At 42.0% G+C, this 18415-nt stretch overlaps 1 protein-coding gene across 5 annotated transcripts in view; it reads right to left on the bottom strand.

Moving 5' to 3' along the window:
- Positions 1 to 18415, bottom strand: part of KLHL13 (kelch-like family member 13) — a 76317-nt gene that overhangs the window by 33323 nt on the left and 24579 nt on the right. The window contains exon 1 of one of the 5 annotated variants that reach the window (XM_009881729.1): positions 4573 to 4652. The exons of 3 other annotated variants lie outside the window; for them this stretch is intronic. In XM_009881729.1, coding sequence (XP_009880031.1) covers positions 4573 to 4652 — 80 coding nt within the window. Of the gene's footprint in view, positions 1 to 3943; positions 4070 to 4572; positions 4653 to 18415 lie in introns of those variants that run through there. One more of the 5 variants, XM_009881728.1, reaches the window with a different exon arrangement.

Below are 18415 nucleotides of genomic sequence, written 5' to 3'. Positions count from 1 at the left end.
ATTTTCAAACACGGCATGTTGGAGACTAAAGACACTTAACTGAACATTTAACTTTTCAGAAAACAGCTCACAATCATTCTCACATGACACAAGCTTGTAGTATTTTTTGCATTATTGAATTCTTTGTAGATGTCCATCACAGTACTTTAATCTCCAGAGTTTCCACAAATTTTTCTTCCATTCACGTTAATGGAAGATGCTCACAACTTTGGAAAACATTATAAAGGACATTGCTAGCGTGAATAAGAAAGAAATCTCTTAGTTCTTCATGTATGAGATGATGTGACCCGTGACCAATAATTGGGATACACATTCCTTTATACCTCAAGGCTGTTCTGTACAACCACATTCTGAACTGTTCCTCACCTCTCTGAATTAGAGCTTCAATTCTTAACCTCTGCTTATGTCAGTCACTGGTTTTGCTTTGGTTTTAACGTGTGGCCGTCAATACACAGCTGTGATGCCACAGAATACCACTTTTCCAACTCGGTATTATTCACTTTGTCCTTTTCCTCCAATTCACTTGCTGAAACTGCTCACCTGCCCCTATAATACATTGTCACCTAGGTCTGGCCCCATGTGGTCGACACAACCACAAATATGTGTATGACTTCACTGGCAGAGTGTAAACTCGCTTCCACACTCATTTAACAAAATGAATCTGTATTCTAAACTCCAACGCCGTAAGTGTTACGAAAGAAAATGTAAAGCAGGTTGCCAAGGCATGCGCACACACACGTACCCGCACACACACGTACCCGCACACACACGTACCCGCACACACACGTACCCGCACACACACGTACCCGCACACTCCTATCTCGTGCACTAAGCCGGGCTGCATTACACCTACAGATACCAGTCACATGCCAGTGCTCCAATTCTAATCCTGTCCAGTTTTCCCTGTCCAATGTCACCGGATCTCTCCATCACCCTGGTGGACAGCTCAAGCTCCCTCTGGACCAGTTCCACCAGAAGCCTGGTGACAGGGGGATGTCTGCATTCCCCTTCAGAGGGAGCCTTCGCCCTCCCTACAACGTGAAGTTGCCTTCAGGATACCCCTATCAGGATATCCCAAAGATATCTCTAATAAATAACTGGTGGGAAACAAAACTACCAGCCAAAAGGCAACGATTCACTACTGCTCCTTCCCATTCCCAGGAAAGCAGAACCGGATCCAGCAAAACGAGCAGACTTCCCAGTAACAGCACCACGTCCTCTCCTCTAAAGTCCTCGGCCCAACCTCAGCAGGCCCTTTATTTCACATACTAGCCAGCCGCACGTTCCCTGCAGTGGAGAACTCTCTGTACTCATTCCCCACCTCGGGAGCTACCGTGAGCTTTTCCAGCGGAGACTGCACCCAGCGGCACAGCTCGTGGGACAGTTCACCACTTCATGGTGGTACCTCGTATGCAGACGTCGACTTCATCCAAGAAGCCAAAGATGCCGGTACCGCTGGCCTCGGCATTTCCACACAGGGAAACTAAGGCAGAGTACTAATCTGGTACACAGACTAAATAAAGCACTAATAAAATCTATGCGTCCTGACCAACAGTTTAACCTCTAGATGAGCTACTTGTAAATCATAAGCAAGAGGAAGCTTTTAAAGTTAAAGGTCAACTTTACTAGAAAACCCTGAAAAATTGGAATTTCATTTTAAGTACCAACAAAAAAAAAAACAAAAAAATCACCTTTAAGACCTCCCTACTTTACATGCCAAATTACACTACAAACCTATTTTACAAGATTAAGATGTCAATTATTAAAGGGATTAAAAGCTCGATTTACCTTTGTATACTCTAGATCCAAAACATCAAGTATAGAAGTGTTCGTCTGTGAATTCAAGAGTTTTATGGTCATTTATTTTACATCAATACATGTTCTGTTTCAGACGCCACGTATTCCTGAGTCTTTTGCTCGAAATAGAAGCCTTTTACCAGGGTGCAGAGTATGAGTTATGAAAGAAAACTTATAAATATGTGAAAAACATCAGCTCACATAAAACAGTAGCCAATTTACTGTAATCTCTGCAAGGAAGATAATGAATTCTACCACCTATTTTACTGGTCAACCTAAACTACAAGGTTGTTGGGTTTTTTGTTTTAAATCAGTTGATATATACTGTCTAATCAAATAGGTGCCATTTTGTAATGTTTCTCATTCTTTATAATACAGTATATGACTAATTTTAACATTAGATTTAAGAGTCCCGCTAATGTGGGACTGTGTGCCAGTGAACAAATGTTTCCATAAACATTGGGATACATTGACTCATTATGAAAAGACGATTAAGGCTGCCGATCACATAGTTCTCGTGCTCCAGATAAGCTCAGCATCATATAGTTAAGCATGATCACTAAACCTGTTCTCATACTTTCAACACACTGAGATAATCAGCTACACGATCCCCATCATAAAAACTGGAGCATACGCAGAGCTCTATTAGCAATTTAAAGGCGACACACAAAAGAAATGCTCAGTTTCAGCAGCAGATAGATCAGACTGGGCTATTTCTGATTTTTCTTGCATTTAATAAGTACTACAGTTTAAAAACCAGAACCATAACATAGCAACAACACCGTGTTTCCCTGACATAGGTTCAAAAGTCTCACAACTCCTTTTTTAATCACTATACTTTCTTTGTATTTAGTCCCATTTTTTAAAAAGTAGCAATTTATTGGAAATAGCTTATTTCTGGTAGCCTTAAACATATTTGCTGCATCCAGCGAGTGAAAAGGCTGAAGCACTTCCAGGAGAATTCATCCTAGCATCGGAGCGTGGGCAGCACAGGTTCTATAGAGCCAGGTTAGCTCCGCAAACCCCAGCCCTTCCGACCGAGAACAATAGTGACCACGCATACAGCGCTGGATTCCTTCAGCTCCACTGCTTATCACCGCAATCCTCAGCAACAACCGAAAAAAAAGATGTTTAGAGGACCTGTAAATACCTATTTTTCTTACAGCACATCCCTACGGCAGCTGGAGCAAAAGCCTGCCTGCAAAAAGACAATACGAGCTTAGAAGTACTGATATCGTAGATATTAGGCTGGAATACTTTTGAAAAGTAATAAATAGCCTTTATAGTCATTTCCAGATAGGGAAGTCATCTGCACTGCTACTTGTGCATTTTAAAGCAATTCTTCCTCATTGTCAAAAGAGCTGCTTCTTTAAATAAAGGCAGAAGCAGTTGAGTACCCTGTGCTCAGCTTTATTTCACAGAAGGAAAAAAAGCCACCTGTATATGCTAACGCAGAACTCGCAGCAACAAAAGGTGAACAAAAGCTCCATCAAGATTTGGCAAGACAAAGGCATATTGTTTCTGTGTGTATTAAAATACTCTTTTATGTGAAGCTACTTTACACAGACAAACTGCATAACAACATAAGTACTCAGGTATGAATGATTTATATTTATGTCTTAAGCTTTGACTGTAACTTTGTAAAAAGACATTCAATCTGTATTAAGGCTAAGACCTTCACGAATAAAACCAGACCAAAGCAAGATGATTTCTTTCATACGCGAACTCACAGAAACAAAAGTGCAGCACAATACAGCAGGTGATTCCATGTTTAATTTCCAAGTGTAATAGCCAGGAGGAGGAAACGTTAGCATATACGCTACAAAGAAAGCCTGCCTCAAAGCTTAACTTGTCAATTCAACATCCGCGCTACACATTAACAGCAACACGAACTTTTCAAACGAACATACACGATATTATTATAAATATGGCTTAATCTGCACAATTGCTCTACGTTTCAACAAAGAGGGAAAGACTCGACACAACATCCATCATGAAACATCCAGGATAAAATCTGGGGGGGTCTACATAGAAAACAAGGTAAAATTCCGCGTGCCAATGTCATTTAATATATAACAGGATATTTTGCCACAGGGTAGTCTCACAAAAGCAATCCCACCTTATTATCCTCATTTCTCTCACTTACATGTATGCTGGAGAAAGTGGCGATGACCTGGATGTTTTAAGCACAGGAACTGGGAATTTCCAGATAGCAGGAGAGCTCGTTTTCCATTTCAATGGCATGTTGTCACCACGGTACTACAATAACAGTAAACAGCGTTTCCATAACAGACTACCAACTAGGACTTCCATTCCACACACTACTGACACAGCAGTGGCTGCTGCTCAGAACAAGGAAATGCTTCTGCCAATGCCCTTAAACCGATGCTTCCAATCTGTAAAACAGGGCTGGAAGGCATCTCTCCTTTTAAATCCTGCTGTCCCCTAAAGCCATATGATGATTCTATCCTTCTAACTCAACAATAGTGCCACCTCGTTAGGGAAGCGCTGACTGCAGTATATGTTTAACAAAAAAAAAAAAAAAAAAAAAAGAAAAAAAGAAAAAAGAAAGACTGCACTGTGCACACCAGCACAATGCAGCTTTATTTAATGAAAGCAGCTAATTTTTAAAGAACTGTTTCTGATGCTATTGTTCTACCTTAACAGGGAGACTGCAGCACTGTACTACATTCTCTTCCTATTAACCTCATTTCTGACCAATGAAAGCAGAAAAAAAAAAAAAGAAGGGTTTCATATGAAAATGAAACAACATACCTACTCAGAATACACTTGTCATCCTCTGAACATTCTTCTTTTGAGCTGCAACAATACAAATGGGATATAAATCTCAGCATAGCCTTAGGCCACGGCTAATAGAGATCAGTGACTAAATTCAGCAGCCTGTTTTCCTCCTGTGCAAGCTCTGACCAAACAATACAAGAATGCCATTATGGAAAAAGCCCATTGCAAAAATCAGTCCTTCTAATCCATAGCTAGGAAGACAAAATAAAGCATAAATCGCTGCAGGTTTCTGCATGCTCTTCTAATAGGCTTCTGTTTCAGGATGCTCTCATTTTCCTATTCTCATTTCCAAGGAGGACGAGCAAAAAGCTCATGCATTTTACAACATGCTATGGGAACACAAATACCACTCTGCCTTCTGCAGCAGAGCAGCAGAGAGGAGCGGGCTGTTAATAGCAGTCCTTGCAGGGACGCTATCAACAATCTAATTCCGAACGCCCCCCCTCTCCTCCAGCAGCTCGCAGCTTGCCCGTAGACCTGCGAAGCAGCCGGCCATGCAGGTGGCCATCGGGGACCACTCGGCATGCGCTGGGCTCTGCCCGGTGACCTCCCGCGGCTGCCGCCAGCAGGGAGCTCGGGAGGTGAGCTATTAAAAAGGGAACGGAGAATTTAATAGCAGATTGTGCATAAGCAGAGCGGGCTTCCAGGGAAAAAGGCGGCAGAGCTTCGACTAAATTGACTCCCTTACAAGAAAAAGCAAAATTAAAAAAAAAAAAGTCACTTTTAATGTATTACCAGAACAACACCATTTAAGGTATTTCTTCTACAGATTTCAGGATCTTAGGATGTCTTAGCACAGCATGACAATTTTTCCGTTCATCAGGACAGCTTAATACTATCACCAAAAAAAGCCAACACCCTGTCACGCTACTCAGCAATGAAGAATAGAACCAGGAGCAGAATTTCCATAAATTTAAGCGTTTTAATAACATTTAATAACACTCTGATAGGTTCTTTGTCACAGTGAAACCTACTTTGTGAAGTTTATTTTGGGGATTAAATCACCAGGGAATAATGGCTGCTTCTGATCATTATTATTGAAAATGTTGGCCAAAAATAGTTTGGGGCATTTGAAGCTGTTACCATAACCACAGGCGAGGAACTAAAATAACCCAGGATGATCACAGCCGAGGACTAATTCAAAACCAGATGCACCTATCTGACAAACAATTGAGGAGCTCTCTCCTACCTCTTAGAAAAAGTTCTAAATTACAGATGAGCAGCATTAATGCAGGCAACAAATTTCACAGCAACTACTTGAATGCTGAACAGACACTCGCTGTGTAGGTCAACAGTGGTTATACGCTATAAATATTAAGAAACACTAGCCCTGCAGAGAGCAAATACGCACTTTTAGCATGAAGAAGTCTTACTTTTAGTAGAAGATTTTATGCATTTACACGCCAACAGCCACGCTTGCCTGCACACACTGTAAATATTCCGTGCGGTCTCACATATACACACAGCACTGGAGTACTAGATCATGTCCTCTCATGTCCTCAAGGCCTAAAAGTTAAGTTGGAAGAGACGTTAGGTACAGAAACTGTCTTAAAATACAAGAAGCAAATGCTGTTGGTCCCTTCCCCACGCTGAGCACACCGATGCAACTCACTGCTTTTAAAGTCTGCATCTCCCTGTCCTGCCAACCCCATGGAGCCGATGACACCTTTCATTTATTAACAGCAGCGTTACTACCATAAAAGAATGAGGCTAAGGACAATCAGCGGGCCACTTTTTCAAAAGTAACTCTGGAAATACCCTTTCACCCAGTAAAACAAAAGCCTACTCGAGCCACCCAGTCAGTCCTGAGAGCTGACAGGCAATTAAGTCAATCAACACACGCCCAAAAAGCAGAGTCACTGCCCACTTCTGACCCCAACGACATCCTCCAGAACAGAGGGCAGTGGTAGCGCTCAAATACCTACTCGCCTTTGGGTGCTTCTATTGCCAATTATTTTTCATTTCATTTACAAGCAACCTAATTACAACCTTTACAGAAAACCCAGTGGCAGTAAACTTAGTTTTTATAGGGTATGAATCCCAAGCCCTGCCCAACTTCATCTCCTCCTGATGGCCAGCACACACTACTCCATCCAACAGCCGATCTACAAACCCGGGAATTGAAGGAAGCGGCAGTGCCAGGTACTCTAAAAATAGGTGAAAGCTTTTCACTTGTAGAAGAACCACGTGAGAAATGAATCACACCTACCTGCTCATAAGGAGGAAAAAAAAAGAAATCAAATACTGTTTTCTTCCTGACAGTCACGAATCAGTTGCATGTTTCCAGAGAAAAGATTACCTAAATGTATTCTACGCTTTACATAAACTATTCCTAAGACAAAAGAAAATCACAGTATGTTATTCTGTTATTTTAATTAAGACTTCAAAATAACAGTTTGCTTACACATTTAAAAAATATGGGGAAATAACCTGGTCTCTGGGAGTGCATTGCACCCACTGAATACATTCCATTTTCTGTTCTCGCCTCACATTGCTTTGCCCCTCGTCCCCACATGAACACTTGGGAAAACTGCACTTTTAGAGGACTCCAGTGTCCAAATTTGTGAAAATATTTACTTCACAGCCAGCGATGGTGTGCCATGAACGGCACATTCCATAGAAATGAGAAAGTTTGCTGAGGAGTCCTCTCTCTCCCGTGACGGCTGCCATCCCGAGAACTCCTCGCCCCGGTGCCGCAGCCCTGAGCCCGTCCCTTCCTCCCGAAGCCGCAGCGCTGGCAGTGTCCCACATGGGCTGTCACTGCGGGGAGCGCACGGCTCCTACCGATGGAAGGGGCTGGGGATAGTCCTTGGGTATTTTATACTGGTATTGGGATCAATACTGGCTCTTTAGCATTATTCATGTTAATTATCTAGTCTTATTCTATTAAATCTATTTATATTTCAGCTGTCGTGTTTCCTTGTTTTTCCCCGATTCCCCTTCCCAAATGGTAAGGGGTCATCGGGTGAGAGAATAATTGTCTAAAGGACAATAAATTGTTATGGGTTTCTCAAACCACACCAGGCATGTATCCTCCCAACAAAACTTTTAAACCATCTCTGCATCTCCCACAGGACTTCCCCTCAGGGTCGTTCAAAGAAGGGAAAGTCAGAAGCAGAAAGATGTATCAGAGCCCAGTGGCAACATAAAAACATACTGATCTGCAAATACTTCTTCTTAGCCTTGAAATGCCACAAAATTTTTTGTAGGAAAACTAAGCAGACAAAAAGTTAACTTCTGCATGCTGCTGGATTTTCCATCAGTTTGCACAAATTGAGTTTAACTTCTTTTTTCAGCCCTTAAACTGTTAAAAACAAAACTGAAAAATATGCACTCAGTCTAGTGATTTGCCACAGTTAAAATATTTGCTGTTCCGCTTCAGCAAGCTGCTTACCTCCCTCCTTTTATTCATCTACTGAGCAGCAGAGGAACCGAAAGCATGAGGTGAAAATAGGGTTAAGTTATATGGAAACTTTCTCAAGTCTTGGAACCCTTTCTAGCCTGACCCGAAAAGTGTTTGGCATTTCCAGAACCCCAGGCGTCCCTCAGCCTTCCCGAAAGAAAAACGTTCCAAATTAGAGAGAATGTGATGTACATCTCCCATTTTCACCTAGAGATGTCGGCAGATGGGACTAAATAGCTGCGGCACAAATACTGTTTTCTAACATTAGGCTATTTCCTACTGATAAAGTGTTTGTTTGTGTAAGAAAAGATGCCAGGCTCAACGACATGGAAAATAGGTTAAAATGGTGGTGTTGGTACCAGTGAACATCTTCAGACTTCTGAGATTCTTTTCCTCAACACCTACATTCTAAAAATTCACTGACACAAAGCCGTATTTCCATTTTTAAATGGATATAAGTTATTACACTATAAAACCTCTGGTTTATGGTATTAGCAGGAGCAAAGCGGCTCCAAACTAAAGGCAGAAGCTCAGTTCCGTGCTGGAACGGATTGCTCTGACCGTCAGCACATCCGACAGCTGCCCACCCGCTGAGCCCACGCGTCCCACGGTGTGAGACCGTTTTCACACACAAGAACAGAAATCACAACCCCCCAAATCCAGTAAAATATCCACAAAGCCATGGAGCCAAGAGGCAATAATCATTTCAACATCAAATCGTTTCAGCATTTTGCATATGGCTGTAAAGGCACAAGTTTAGAAACCAAATAGGAGCAAATAAGGATGCGTTAACGTTTCTCTCCCTAAAAATGGAGAGGCTGAGAGTTTAACTGGCTTCCTGAGTCACCTCTTCCCCCAGCACACGGATGCTTCTCATCCCTCTGTCTCTGGCTCTTCAATCTACTAAACTGCAGTTGTCCCAACTACTGGAAGAGAAGAATTAAACGACAGTGTTGACAGTGCTGGTTTATATACAAGTCAGTTAATTAATACAATTTCTTTGATCACATATCGTGAACATATTCATGCCAAAATCCACATGAAGGGAAAGCCCATCTCTGCCCGAAGAGGAATCCGAAGGAAACCACTGCAGGAATGTTTGCCGGCCCCGCACAGGGACACTGTAACGTGCCCCAAATACTGAAGGGGGGTGGGGGGGTGGAATCAGGGAAATATTGTTATTGAAACTACAACTTTTCGAGAAACCTCAAAGATCTATCTTACAAAAAAACAGCCTTTCAATTAATTTTAAGTAAATTAAGAAATAAGCTTTAAAATAGCTGAAGCCAGTTCTGAGAATTACACACGTACTTCATCTTACTATCCGCTATGCTGCCTCAAAGAAATTTTTTTTATAACTGAGGGGCAAAAAAAAAAAAAAGCCCTCAAGCACCAGATATAAGTTACAGCATCTTTTGGAAGCAATTGCACTGTAGACATCAAGATGCACCCGGCCTGATAAATGGAACAGAGATGCTTACAAAATAGGTACTATCAAATATATTTAATTTTTTTAAATTGGGCTGACTGCTTGAGGAACAAGAAATAACCATAAATTGGAAAGAACAGTGAGAAAATAGGTTTGTAGCCAACCCCTCCTGCTGTCAAAACGCTGTAAGCAGTACAGGTTCCCGTCTCTATAGCAATACGTGTAGGGCCATTTCTAAATCAGGAAAAAAAAATAATAAATCCCCAAATCTTTAAATATTAAGTTAAGCAGCCAGGCCATGTACCACATGTTTAACAAGAAGCACTGCAGTTTGACATCCACCCACTCAGCGTTTTCTTCCCCTGTATAAATGAGGAAATTGCTGCAGTAACATTTTAGGATGCATCATTTCAGTGAAAATTATTTTATACATTAATGTACATATGCATACTATATATATGTATGTGTCTTTATATACAGCACATGTGTGTATATATACACACTATATATATATGTACTATATAGATACACACACACACACTTCTTTTTTAAATATATATATATGACCAATATATTATCTGCATCTGACACAGCCACTTCCCCTTCCCTCCCAGACACAACCATGAGGAAAGATTTGGCTTTTCCCATGATTTTTCAGACTACCAAAATGTATGTTCTTCAACAAAGCAAAGAGGTGGCAGCAGCTGGCTGACTGAGAAGCAATCATGTTGAGTAATGAGTTTCTCCATTACATACATTCTTCAAAAACCCACAAGCCAGGTCCTTACAAGCATCATTTATTAAGGAGAAAAATATCTTGATAGTCTAAGTATGAAATTTCTGAAATTATTCAGCAATAGCAACCAGTTAAAAAAAAAATCCCACGCCGTTTCCTATCAGGTCCCAATCTGGTATTTTAAAAATAATTTAAAAAACATAAATTAGGTTAAATCTTAAGTCAGCTTCCAAAAATTTGCAGGAAAAGGGGGGGACACAAGAAATGAACAAACCTAACCCCTGTAGTATTCACAATTTTAATATTTAGAAGGGTAAATTTCTTAAAATATTAAATTCAGATTCAGATATATTTTGTAACTTGTCTCAACTATCTCAAATCTATTCTTAAGCGTGTGTTTCTGACTGAAAGTAGTCTTACGCCACTTAGGGATGCCCTCCATCTTCTTGTCTGTATTCTTCAAGAGGGCTTTGCTCTAAAATTGCAGCAAGATTTCTAGCAAGAAATCACTTCCAAGAGTCAAGACGCACTGTTAATGACAAGCCACAGGTTATAATATGGAAAAAAAGTAAAAATTCAGCTTTCATTGGGCAAACTACTCCTACATAAAAAGCACTAGGTAAAATAAGGTCTTAAAACACTTAGTAGGAGGTAAAACCAAAGTGACTTAATGAAGGTTTCCAACTTTTGATCTAAGCCCATGTACTCTGCTGACAACATACTAAGAAGAAATGCTTTTGAATTAACACCGATTTATTCAGAGAACTGTGCTCATCTTCCCCAGGTGATTACATTTAATAAATCACCGCAGAAATCCGAATGCACAGTCACAGCAGCCAGACTGACCCTGCTGAAAATAATTGGTCTGAAGCAACAGTTATTTTTATTAGGTCAAACTGTGAACTACAAAGAATTTATTTCTAAACAACTTCTCCACAGCTGTTATGGTCTGTTGGCTGCACAATTTATTTTAGTAAAGTATGCCTAAACACATTTATGCATCTGACTCACATGATGCAAATATATTAAACAATTTAGTAATTAAAAGGAGGCGAAGATTGAGCGCCAGCCACTAACAACTTCAGTATTTCCTGCGCCACAGACAGCAAACTGCAAAGGACATTAGTCATGTGTCGATTAAAGTATTTTGAAAATATTCTTAAAATAGAAGTTTGTAGGCTTTTTCTTTCATTCTTCCGTTATTCACAAGGAATCTGATAGTCATTTTCCATTCCCTAAACCCTATTGTCTTTACCCACCGGAGTGGGTTTTTGCGGTTCCACACACCTATGCGAAAGCAGCCATGGGGAGGCAAGAACAAAGCACATCCATCACTGCTCCTCCCCTGCGTTTCTGTAATGCCTCAATTTCTTTAGAAGTCAAAAAGATCAACTTTTTCCGAGGGCAGGAATTCCCACTGCTTTGTCACCTCTGACGGATCCAGTCTGCTAACCCGCAATCCACAAAATTTCCAACGCGGGCAGTCTGATGCCTTGATGTGAAGGTCAGAGTCCCGTGGGGAAGACTGACAGAGAACGAGATTGAAAAGGCTTCGAGAAAGGTGCTGATGCTCCAAGTCCAGGTTGTCGGAAATCTCTGCGTGCAACCTGGGAGCCAACCATCAGCCGGAACGCCTCTTCCAGGAGAAGACTTGGAGCTACGGCACCACGCTGCGCACAGCCGTCTCGCCGCTGCTGGCTGGATTCCTTGAAGGAGTCACAAAACCCATGATACCGCAATAGATTCAATCAACTTTAATATTTGCTATCACCTCGTCTTCGGCATGTTAGATAGGAATTTTTATGAAATAGCAACTTGAACTTAAAGCTCAGCTTGCCTTCACACACAAAGGCATGAGAAAAGATTACGTAGCAAAAAGTGCAGTTTCAAATTTATCGCTAACTTTAGCAATTCCCCCATTCAGTAAAAAAAAAAAAGAAACGTACAAATCTCTGCGCGAGATAAGGAGTTTCAAGTCCACAGACCGTCCCAATGAAATGCCATGAGAACAGGCGGAATTAGTACCAAAGCTGGAACAGCTGAACGGGCCACGCGGGACAAAGGGAGTATTGTGCTAAACCCCCATGTTTAAAATTTCTTCAGGTTGTTTTGCCTGAGAGATTGAGGCACTCAGGAATGAACTCCTCCCGTCTGACACAGGTAGGCAGAGTCCAAAGACTCCTTCCCAAAAGACAAGGGGAGGGAACTCCCTGGGTGGACTGCTCAGGCTCTTCCCGCCTGCAGCGAGCCACGGCGGTGGTAACCCCCACACTAACTGTTCCCAAAAGGAAAGCCAAATCGAGGAACCAGATCTCTTGTTTTGATGCTCTTCCATTCCCAACAGCAGTGAAAATTGACAAAAACAGGTAGTTTTCACAGGTTCTTTCACTTGGGAGGGGGGCAGGAGCAAAGACACCGAAGACGTGTGTTTGCAGCTCGAGGGAGATTTACACCGCGGCGGTACCGGTAACCGTCTGTACACCCTGAGAGCAGGGGACAGCCTACACTGCAAGATTCCGCAGAGCTGGATACTACCTCTTCAGAAGGTTATCTCATCATCTTCTCTAGCAGACAGGTTTTCTGTAAATTCCCACTGTTGAGTGTTGTTGTACAAAGGGCCCAAAAGGTACAGCCTTTATCATTGAGCTGAATGGGGTGTAAGGGGGGTGGGCAATCAATGAGTATGGTCATGCCACAGAATTACCACAATCTTAGTGGCTATTAACATTAAAAAAAAAAAAATACACAAGGCTTTCAAAGTGTATACCTTGCTTACATTTAGATTTTTCCAGAGGATAAAAAAAGGATTATCAGAAAAATTCATATTAAGTGGTTCAATTTCTCTGAGATAACACCTTTATATTCTAATTCGCCAAATGCAAAATTCCTGCGTAATAACTAAATTACAGAAAGAAAATTACAAACCGCTTTCTTCTCTAGCATCTTTGATAATACAAATGTAAAGACAACTGTACGCTTCCTAGGCAAAGCTTCAAAAGATACAAGTTATTTCATTCAAGTTTGTTATGGTGGGCAAACGTACAAGCTATGAATTCATTTCCAGAAGCAGCTTTAAAGTGACAGTTTTAAGACACTCACTCAGCAGACTGGAACAACTTTGCAGTTACAACATCCCTATTTAGCGACAACATAACTACCCGGATAATTTAGGATCAAATCAGGACAGACCGCCTTGCATAAAATAACTGTATGCAGCGTGAAAAGTCTAAGCACAAGCTGTTTTTAGAAGGGCCCGCAGAAGAACGTGAATGTCATTTGGATTTTTAAAAACTACGAAATATTTAAGCCAAATAAAATCTCTTGATTAAAAACTTTTATCTCGTAAAACTTCAAACACCTGTCTCCTACTGAAAACTGAAGTTCAGGGCTTTCAGCTCCCGCTGCCGAGCCATCTGACCAGCGCTACCGCGTGCTCGAGGCAGTTTTCTACATCTTTATAGCGTTGTATGCATGACTACATCACACTGCGCTGGCGAAGCATCCTTCAGAAATACAGAACTGAAAAAAAACCCTCCAAATAATCAGCAACGCTCTGAGAAGGAGGGTACTGCCCAGAGGTGGGTGGAAGGGCTCAGCCCAGGTGACAGCCCCCAAAAGCAGTTTTCTGTGCAAAACAGTCACATCGGTCTCATCTGTGCTGCTCTAGCAAATCACAGCAGGCTCGGGAGAGACAAGTTATACAGAAAAAACAATGATAAAAAAAACCAATAGATGACCATGAGGTCCTTGGGGTGAAATGGCATTGCGCAGCTGTGATGAACAAAAAAAACTGTACATAAGTCAGCTAAAGCAAGAAATATGTGTATTTCGGCACCTTCTGCAGCTGCAGTCATCTGCTTTTCTACAGCTGAAAAATCTCTTTGATGCATACACAGAGAGCACCAAACAACTGTGGTACCTTTGAGTTGGGCCTTTCTCCGAAATAGTTCCAACTAAACCCGCTGTAATTCCGGTGTCTGCCTGCCAGGGGGAGCTGGAGGAAAGAAGAAAATCCCATAGATCTCCATACTTCAACACTTTTGGTTTTGTCCTACATCAATTAATTTAACTATTCAGACAAAAAAAAAGGAGGGGGGGTAATGCAAAATCAAGCCCAGGCGTGTCTGGTACAGGGCAGTCACAGCCTCAGCCCGCTCAGGGCAGCGCTGCACCAACACCCCCACTACCAAAACCTCACCGATTATGCCCAAAACATTCGCTCTAGGAATAAGGCCCCCTGGATCTCCAAATGGCAACAATACCTATTTTTAAGGTATCTTTAAGTACTTTTTGACCCACACCACAGGAATGACCGCGCCAGAGGTAGGCTCCTCTAATAACGAAAGCCATCACATGAGATAATATCTAATGCCTTATTACATCAACTTGTCATTCAACGCATGGCAACCCTGCACAAAGTTTCCAGTTTCCCAGCAGGAAATATTATGCTGAAAACAGATTTTCATTTAAAGTCTTATTCGTCTTTTTTTCACACTCTTTTCAGTCACCGCTTCTAACACTTTACGTTGGTACACCTATAAATCTGCACATGATTAGAGTTGCTACAGAATAAATCTATAATTTGTAAATTACCGTATCAATCATTTATTCTTGCACAGCACCAGATAACCTGAAGAGCTTAAAACAGGCAGGAATTGGTCCCATTTTGCAAACTGGTAAAGCAAAATATCTAAACAAATGTGTTCATGGGGAAACGGGATTCTGTAGAACAGCTCAGGACAGAATTCCTCTGCACGTCTGATGGACAACCCCTTCTTTCCACCCAGTGCTTCAGTTAAACTACTTGCAACTTCAAAACCTTTCGATATAAAAGCCAGCATCAATCCCACCAGAGTTTTCACACATTGAAAAAGAGCAGAATGAGGATACCTTTAAACAGCTCTCAAATATTAAGGGCTAAACTGATCCAACTTTCCTTAGACAAAATTTGATCACCAGCATTAAAATCAGCTTAATAACATCCTCTGCATTTCTCACAATCAGAACACTTTTAGGAAAATCAGTTCTGCCACCTTCTGGTATTCATAAGAACTGCTCTACAAGACAAATACTCATTTTCATAAATTCATAGAACGGTTTGGGTTGGAAGGGACCTTGAAGCCCATCCAGTGCCACCCCCTGCCCTGGGCAGGGACACCTCCCACCAGCCCAGGTTGCTCCAAGCCCCGTCCAACCTGGCCTTGAACACCTCCAGGGATGGGGCAGCCACAGCTTCTCCGGGCAACCTGCCCCAGGGGATCACCACCCGCACAGGGAAGAACTTCTTCCTAACATCTCATCTCAATCTCCCCTCCCATTTTGAAGCCATTTCCCCTCGTCCTATCACTACATGCCCTTGTAAAAAGTCCTTCTCCAACTTTCTTGTAGGCGCCCTTCAAATTCTAGAAGGCCATAATAAGGTCTCCCCAGAGCCTTCTCTTCTCCAGGCTGAACAATTGTAGGCGCCCCAATGATGACAATTCCTCAAGCAGAAAAAGCAGTGCATCTTCAGTGAAGGAAGAAAGGAGGCATAGAATTAGGTATCAAAGAACATTAATAGATTAAGTGTACACTGACTCCAAGTGTGTCAACTGTGATGCTGCACTGTTCCTCACAAGACAAACATCTAGCGATTCTCCAACCTTGGACAATCTTTGACCCACAAATTAGATATTTCTGGCTTCCACTCTAACCTTGAATTACGCAAGTTTAATTCCATGTTTAAAGTGTAATTAAGAAGTTCGGTGTAGGTATCAGACAAACCCAAGACCACGCTCAGGGACTTTATGTACAAGTAGCAAAACCAACATAAATGACACAGCTGAAACACAAGGACATCTACAAGCACCTCCACTTGCTCATTGTGCTTTCCCTTAAGCCTTTGCTTATTCTTTCAGCTACATACATATATATATATTCAGCTTTTTGCAGTATGTGTCCCATTGTATAATCATTTTCTGGATCCCTAAACAAAGCAAAACTTCGGTTAAGCAAAGCTTTGCTCTAACATGTTCTTACAATTACGCATTTTTACTCATTCTTAAGTTCAGCAGTTTGGTTTCTGGAGCTGCTGTAATTACCATTTTGCCCACACAAGGCAGAATGATAATATGCAGAAAGGTATACATACATCATGAGAAATATCAAACATTACTTTCATCACAACCACCACCAGAAGTCACGCTGCAACACCACTTATTTGCCTGAAAGATTTTCCAAAAACTTCAGCATTAACTAATATCACACCAAAGTGGCACAATACTACTTCAGAAGAATCATGACAGTAACTCAGACCAGGCGTAACGTGACCGCGGCCGCCTGAACAAAGCCTCCCTGCATATTGCACAAAGCGTTGCCTGGAAAATGCAATGCTATAATCCCACATAATGAAGCGTTAAATAATCAAATTTTTAAAATAATTAAAAAAAAGTGAAGCACTGACATCAGTCACGCCTGAAATGTTCCTGCCTGCCCCGTGTATTTACCGACATTTATAACTGCCACGGAATAGATCTTTGCAGTTTAGCAAAGCCTTTCTTCACTCGCTGGCAACACCAATTCTAAATTTCAAACCTTAAACTGAAGGCAGCACCGGTGTCTAGCCCTTCAAAGGCAATCTCAAATGAACCCGGTACTTCCATGACACTAAAATCCTTGAAAGCCGAAGCTTTCGAGGCGTTTGAATAGCATATACCGGAAACATGAAAAGGCGGCCAGATTAATTCTGGGGGCAGTGGGGAAATCTCTGAGCCCGCCATCCGCTACTCCGAATCCAAGAGCGGAGGACGCAGCAGGCAGATGAGGGAAGGAGGAAGGCAGGGCAATAACCCAGATATTTATTCCATAGGGTCTGCACTGAACTTGGAGCGAGCCGCAGTTGGTAGCGCGGGGTAAGATGAACACCGGCCACAAGAGTCTCTGTAATCACTGAAATAAAAACTGTCCAGTGAATAATAAAGCTATGCAGGGAAACCACCAGTTACAGCAACGACTGGACCACAGGAGTTTTACATACACATTATTACAGGAGAGTGTGTTTGTTCTTCAGCGCTTCTCATCAAATTTCTGCAAACTTCTGTTCTGGCTCATAACCTGAATCAAGCAGCAACATGCACAAACATACCTTTTTCTGTTTGATTCTTTCACTGAAGTAGAAACATAACCAAACTCCCAACACCTTGCTGCACAACATGCAGCTGCTGGGGAGAAATTTTTTTTTTTTTTTTTAAACATGACTAAATTCTGCTGAGTCCAGAAATGCGCTTTCAGGGATTGGGGTGGGGGGTGTGAACAACGGCAATACTCAATTTAAGCACAAAATACTGATTTATTAAAAAGAAAAGATCTCTTTGAGGACTACTAGGGCTGTTAAATAATTACATTCAGTAAACAGTTAAGAAGCTGTTCAGAATTCTTAGCCCTCTTATCAAGCACCTCAATGTAAAATAACTAAATCTAGTATTTGCAGATAAGCAGGCTATTTATGATCATCTTTTGTCAACACCCTACAACAACGTACAAGGCACAGGGTGACAAAGCTTTTACTTCATTGCTGTAACCTGATGAAAGCATGCAGAATCCAAAGGGCAAAAGTAAAATTTAAGTAAAATTATCGAGCCGTAGCTTGAACGCACATAATAAATTCTTTTTAAACAGCAAATTCCAGTACTGTGATTCAGTTCATTTACGCTCCCTCTCCCACCCTTTGCTCCCAAGTTCTGCATTGTAAATAGTCTTACAACCCAGCACGTTAACTGTGCAGAGAACAAGGCCAGTCCTGTTCTTAAACAACGCTCCTCGTGACTCCTACAGCACGCAGAGCGGAGGGATGGCGAGTGCAACGAGAGGAAGGCAGCGCGCATCACATAACGACCCCTCATCAGCCCCTGTCCCCCCCACAGACCAGCAGCAAGGAAGAGGATTTCTAGCTTACAATGACAGACCCGCGACATCCCGGCAAAGCCCCCCGAGCAAAACCCCAGACAGACTACTCCGTCTTTTCCTATACGGGCTCAGCTCTAATTATCTGCAAACAGAACTGAACGCAGTCACGTGGGGCCTCTAATTACTGGGGAGACAGAGCAAGAGAGGAGAAGACCTTGCTGTGAGCACGAAGAGGAAGCCAGCCACTGCCAGGGCTGGAGGGACGAGCTCTGCGGAGCCCGCAAGCTCCTCTGCCTGGGTACCCGCGTTCTGCTCTCCTCCCGCGTCGCTCTGACTCACTCAAGTCACGTCCATCCACATGTAA

This window comes from Charadrius vociferus, unplaced genomic scaffold (genome assembly GCF_000708025.1).
Source record: "Charadrius vociferus isolate BGI_N301 unplaced genomic scaffold, ASM70802v2 scaffold472, whole genome shotgun sequence".
Taxonomy (NCBI): Eukaryota; Metazoa; Chordata; class Aves; order Charadriiformes; family Charadriidae; genus Charadrius; species Charadrius vociferus.
This window is presented reverse-complemented; position numbering and strand designations above follow the sequence as displayed.